At 52.8% G+C, this 6,262-nt stretch overlaps 1 protein-coding gene across 1 annotated transcript in view; it reads left to right on the top strand.

The window, feature by feature from the left end:
- Miga2 (mitoguardin 2) overlaps nucleotides 1–6,262 on the top strand; it is a 29,934-nt gene that overhangs the window by 19,480 nt on the left and 4,192 nt on the right. The window contains exons 9-13 of the mRNA XM_005346131.2: nucleotides 406–521; nucleotides 2,290–2,362; nucleotides 2,476–2,562; nucleotides 5,678–5,776; nucleotides 5,986–6,120. Coding sequence (XP_005346188.1) covers nucleotides 406–521; nucleotides 2,290–2,362; nucleotides 2,476–2,562; nucleotides 5,678–5,776; nucleotides 5,986–6,120 — 510 coding nt within the window. The remainder of the gene's footprint in view (nucleotides 1–405; nucleotides 522–2,289; nucleotides 2,363–2,475; nucleotides 2,563–5,677; nucleotides 5,777–5,985; nucleotides 6,121–6,262) is intronic.

Raw genomic sequence — 6,262 nt, 5'->3', positions numbered from 1 at the left:
AACCACACCCAGCTCCAGCGTCTCTATATAGATCAGCATGGTCAGAGCAGGGGTGCCCCCTGTCCCCAGGACTCTAAACCACACCCAGCTCCAGCATCTCTTCAGTCCTTTGGTTAGCATTAGTTTGCTACTAGACTGGGACAGGGGACATGGTGTCTGTGCTTGGGACAGGAAGATGGGAGTGTGTGTCCAGTAGACTGTTCCTTTGGGCAGAGAACCTAGACATAGGAGTGCTGAGATCTAGGGCTGGACACAGACTAGGCCTCCTGTCTCCTGGGGCTAGAGTATCTTTGGCATCTCCATGATGGGCCATAGGCAGGCCCCTTGGGAGGTCACTATTGGTGTAGCCCAGAGCTCTGGCGTCTCTGGGGTGCTGCTCACTGGCCTCCTTGGCCCCCTCTCCAGCTCTTTGAGTCCCTGCAGGTCGGAGATTACCCGCTCCCTCTCTCCAGGCCTGCTGCTGCCTACGAGGAAGCTCTGCAGCTGGTGAAGGAGGGCAAAGTGCCCTACCGGACACTCAGGTGAGAGTAAGCGGGGGCTGTGGGTAGGCTCCAGCCCTGGGGAAGAGGCACAGAGGCCCATGGTGCCTGGCAAGGACTCAGCTGAGCAAGTGCCTCACACTGCGCATGCCTGTGCCATCCCACTGCAGCAGAGGACCAGAACAAACCCAGCAGGTCAGCTGTGCTGGTATACATCTTTAATCCCAGCTCTCGGGAGGCAGAGGCAGGTGGATCTTTGAGTTTGAGGCCAGCCTGGTCTACAGAGTGAGTTCCAGGACAGCCAGGGCTGTTATACAGAGAATCTTGTGTTGAAAAACAAAATAAAAATACCCACAAACCAAGAGCCAAGGAAGTATCTCCATGGTAGAATGCTCACCTCGGCTCACACAGGACCTAAGTTGTGTTCCTGAGACAGTTGGAGAAAGACAGCCATACTTTTAGAAAGAGCTAGGTCTGTGGAGCCTGCCAAGTCCTACACAAATTCGCAGGCGAACAGCAAGCTGGGGCTCAAGGTCGGGCGGCCTAACACACCCTCTCCTGAAAACTTTGAAAATAAAAGTAGTTTGTGATCTTGACAGAAGTCCTCTGTTCTCTTGCCCTCCCTGTCCTGAGCTTATACTGGATCTCTTAATCCTCTCTTTTAGGTAGGGCACTTGACAATCTTGTATATCCCAAGCTGGCCTTGAATTGGAACTACTGTGTAATGGCCTTGAACTCCTGATCCTCCTGCTACCCCCAGTGCTGGGAGGTACCCAGTTTGTTTTGTTTTTTTGAGACAGGGTTTCTCTGTGAACTCTGGCTGTCCTGGAACTCGCTCTGTAGCCCAGGCTGGCCTCAGACTCCGAGATCCATCTGCCTCTGCCTCCCTGAGTGCTGGGATTAAAGGTGTGTGCAACCACAACCCAGTAAGAAAATGTTATTAGCACATATTAATTATATATAATAGTTTCATTGTGACATTTTAATACATGAACATAATGTGTTTTGATCATATTCAAGCCCTGTCCTCCTCCCCTTCCCACTAATCCTTCTTTCCAACTGTCTTTACCTTCTGTTTTTATGTCATCGTGTGTGTGCGTGTGTAAAAGAGCATGAACAGAAGCGAGGGTGTGTGTGTGTGTGTGTGTGTGTGTGTGTGTGTGTGTGTGTGTAAGAGAGAGAGCATGAACAGAGCGAGTGAGCTGGTGTGTTTCCTTAGGGCTGCCTCCAGCAGCACGGAGCATGGGTGAGGGTTGTTTCAGGAGCATGGACACCTTGTCAGAGGGTGCACTACTCAAGAGAATGTCTCTCTCTCCCATCGGCATTAACCATATAGAAATTGTAATCTTTAGGGAGATTGGCACTCTGCTCTCTGAAGTGAACCTGCTGTCCCGTGGTCTTGCACTTTGTTTTCCCATCGTGGCTTGTCATGGTTTAAAAGTCCACTGCCTGAAAATAGCAGAAAGCTGTCGAGGGCTCTAGTGACTGAGAGAGATGCCATTTTGGTACTTTTCCAGGGAGCAGTGATGGCTGATTGTGGTCTAAAGGAGGCTAAGGTCAGGCTAGACACCATAGCCATAACTGCTACTTGTGCCCAGGGCTAGAGGGGCCGATGAGGGCCTAGAGAACATCCAGTGAGCCTGTGCCTTTGAGTGAAGCGAGACTGAACGTAGAAGAGGTCATACTGCCAGGCTGAGGCGGGCCAGGTTGGACCCTTGCCCTTTCCTACTCGCCCAGAGTACACCCTACCTCCATTGGACCTTGGCTAGGCAGGACCAGGTGGCATGACACCATCTGTCCCTCTCCTCAGGACAGAGCTGCTGGGCTGCTACAGTGACCAGGACTTCCTGGCCAAGTTGCATTGTGTACGGCAGGCCTTTGAGGTGGGTGTGGTGCAGGGGTCACTGGGGAGGGCGCTGGGCCTGCCCCACACAGGGTCACTCTGCCCTTTCCATGGGCTCTGGGAGGCCAACAGCTCACCCCCTTCTTTCTTCAGGGGCTTCTGGAAGAAAGGGACAACCAGGTCTTCTTTGGGGAGGTCGGCCGGCAGATGGTGACAGGCCTGATGACCAGAGCTGAGAAGGTAGCCGGGGTGGGACTGTTTCAGATTTTCTTGCCCATGACCTTTCCCTCTGAGACCTTATTTCTGACTGGTGTTTGCTTTGTTTTGCTGACTGTTGATTGGCTCTGTAAAAACAACAAACTGGGACCTGACTCAGTAGGTAAAACTGTGCCCTATAGGACTGGTGACCTGAGGAAGATCCCCAAAACCCATGATGAAAAGGGAGACCAAGTCCCAAAAGCTGTCTTCTGACCTCCTCATGCGGCCTGTGGTATGCGTGTGTCTACACTCCTGTGAACACAGTAATAATTAAGGCAGCAGTTCTGGGTGCTGAGCCGATGGCTCAGTTGTTAAGTGCTGGCCAGGCAAGCATGAGGACCTGAATTCAGAGCCCGTCTGCTAAATGCCACGTGCGGTAGAGTTGTGAGCCCCTGTGTGGCCCGCACATGCATACAAACATGTTGAAATCAAGTAGAGTCCTGGCATCTTCGTATGGCCATGGGGTGCTGGGAAAGGGATTCTGGTCCCTCCCAACCTGGAAACCCTCCCTGCTCCAACTAAGAAGGCTAGAGACTTGAGCTCTTTCTTACTTGTAATTCAAACAGTACAGCTTTATAAAACTGACCAGTTATAAAATGTAAACCACAAGATGGGGTGTGGGGGGGGGGTGGCGCACACCTTGAATCCCAGCACTCGGGAAACAGAGGCAAGCGGAAAATTGTGAGTTTGAGGCCAGCCTGGTCCACAGAGTAAGTTCCAGGACCGGCTCCGAAGCTGCAGAGAAACCCTGCCTTGAAAAACAAAACAAACAAACAAAAAATAATAAAAATAAAAAACCAACCAAAGAAATGCATACTGCAGAAGGTCCCCGCATCTGTCCAAGGTGACCCTTGCTGAAGTCCCAGATCTGCTCCGTGGATGTTCTGACTGTGGGTGCCATTGCCCACCTCCCCAGCTGTGCCCCACCAGCAGCATGCAGTTTTTACTTAGTGACGTCACAGGGTATCTCTTCCTGTTCCACTGTAACTTGCTGGTGTGGGAATTACTGCTTGCAAAGCCCTCCAGCTTGTGGGCAGGCATCTTGGTGGCATCTGCTGTTGTTCAGGTGTTGATGGCTGTATTCATCCCCACACAGACTCCATGGGCACCTGTGAGATCTCTCTCAGACCCTGGCAGGACTTTCAAAGGCTCTCATTGGTCCCTGTTGGCAGCAGAAGAGTTTGTATGCTCAGTCTTGGCTGGTACTGGGCTTCTGTAACCTTAACCTTTGCCACTGTGTCCACTGTTCCACGGCTCTTTGCTTACGGGAGAGATTGCACGGCTCTCCATATTTATCACCTGCTTGTGCTTTTGTCGACAGATTGGAACAAGTCTCTTGAGAGAGAGGGTCTTGTGTAACAGGCTGGCTCTGTGGCTGAGGATGACCTTGAACTCCTGATCCTCCTGCATCTGCCTCCGATCACAAGCATGCACAACCATGCCCAGCTTCTTTTAAATTTTTGTTTTGTGTACATGAGTCTGGGGGCCTGTGCACTGCACCTGTTGCATGTGGAGGACAGCGGACTGCTTGTGGGAATTGGCTCTCCTTCTTCTATATGGGTTCAGGACTGAACTCCAGTTGTCAACACTTAGTAGGTGCCTTTGCCACTGCAGCATCATGCTGGCTCTCTCTTACTCATGCCAATGCTCCTGCTTCAGCGTCCTGGGGCTCTGCTGGAGCGAAGCTGTTATATAGGCTGTCCTCTTAGTCCTTGGTCTCCTGATCTAGACCCTGCGACCACACTTGTCTCCCACCGCTTCAGATGCCCTGGTCTAGCTGCCCTCGGTCATGACCTGAGGCTGACGTGTGCTATGCTGGGCTTACTTGGCCCTGTGCAGCTTTGGGGACTGGGTCTCGGGGGCAGACCAGGCCCTCTGCCTGCTTTTGACCTTCCTCTGTGCTGCCCTCTGCATAGCACATCTTCCTTGATTACTTTTTATTTAGACAGTTATGAAGTCCATATAGAAGAGAGTATGGGAAGTGTGTATAATGTATAATGGCAAAGAAAACGAACCCGGAGGGTTCTCAACTCTGGCCTTCTTACCCTGCATCCTACATAGGATGCCCCTTGTCCTTCCCACCATGCAGTGAAGCCCCCAGGGGCCAGGATTGTAAGCCTGGCATGGGTGTGTGTGCAGTTGAACCCCTGACATTGAAGGCCCTGATGGGTGCTGTGTTTACCATAACCAGGAGACTGTCCCCAGTGCCTGCAATCTGCCCCCAAGTGAGCTCCAGGCTGCTCTTTCATGTCTCTCCAGCAGCCGTTAGCTCTGTCACAGTCTTCGTGTAGCAGATGAGGAAACTGAGGCTGGAGAGGGAGAGGAGGTGTCCCAGGCCACTGAGCAAGTGAAGTGTAGAGCCAAGCTCTGCAGTCACGAATGCTGGGTCCATCCTATGCCTTAGTTGGCTCTCCTTGGCCTCCCAGGAATAGGAGGGGGAACAGAAAACAAGTGGCCTAGGGCCCGGCCATTCCGGCTGTTCCCAGCAGGCCTCTGCTGCCTCTGCCCCAGTCAGTCTTCGGCTTGTTTTCCACTAGAAAAGGCCCTGCGCCCCAGCACAGGCGCTCTCAGAGCCCTGTCCGCAGTTGTAGCATCAGGGCTAATTTGTAACCTTGCCACCTTTGGCCAAGACTTGGGTCTTTCTCTTTCCATTTATAAGTGGATGTGTCCTGTGTCAGCCACCCTCCATGCTAGGCAAGACTGTGCTACTGAGCCACATGCCCTGGCCCTGCAAGAGTCCGCTCCAGTGCTTAGGGAGTGCTTCTGTGCCGGGGGATGGCCGATGGTCTCCACCCCTGAAAACCACACCTTCTCCCGGGCCCCTCCAAGGACAGGTCATGTAATGGAGCTGTGCCTGGCTCCCAGAAGGCCACAGGTTTTTAGTAATGAGCCAAACAGACATGGCTGGGTGCTCTGGTGTGGATTCTGCCCCAGACACACCCTGGTTGTCGGAAGGTTCAGGCAAAAGACGCCTCCTCCTTGGAGTAAGGCCCAGCTCTGCTGGCACATTCTATCCACAGCCCAGCCTGCCTGTGAATCTTACCCTGTTGGGTCTCAGGGCCTCTCCCCCAACCAGAACCGGCTGTGCTTCTCACAGAGTCCCAAAGGTTTCCTGGAGAGCTATGAGGAGATGCTGAGCTACGCCCTGCGGCCTGAGACCTGGGCCACCACCCGGCTGGAGCTGGAGGGCCGAGGGGTGAGTTGGCTCGTGTCGAGCTCCTCGGGTCCTACAGAACTGAGATCCTTTTGGTGGGAGCTTGTGCCCAGCTCTACATGTATGTATGCTGAGCAGCTGAGGTGGCTCATCACTGCGCACACAGAGCCTGGCTTCCAGCCATTTCCTCACGCATGCTGCACAGCCCCCCACAGCCACAGCAGCTCTAGACTGAGCATCCCCTTTTGCAGGTGGCATGCATGAGCTTCTTTGACATTGTGCTGGACTTCATCCTCATGGATGCTTTCGAGGACTTGGAGAACCCTCCATCTTCAGTGCTCGCTGTCCTGCGGAACCGCTGGCTGTCCGACAGCTTCAAGGAAACGGTGGGCCACTGTCCCTTTCCATATGTGTTCATGGTACATGACTTGGGCACTAGTCTCTTTTTTTTTTTTTTTTTTTTTTTTTTTTTTAAGATTCAATGAGAGAATAAGCAAAATGACAGGAGTTCAGACGTGTAGCCAGGAC

Source organism: Microtus ochrogaster, chromosome 4, assembly GCF_000317375.1.
Source record: "Microtus ochrogaster isolate Prairie Vole_2 chromosome 4, MicOch1.0, whole genome shotgun sequence".
In the NCBI taxonomy this organism is placed as follows: domain Eukaryota; kingdom Metazoa; phylum Chordata; class Mammalia; order Rodentia; family Cricetidae; genus Microtus; species Microtus ochrogaster.
Note: the sequence above shows the minus strand (reverse complement) of the source record. Positions and strands in the feature narration are given on the sequence as shown.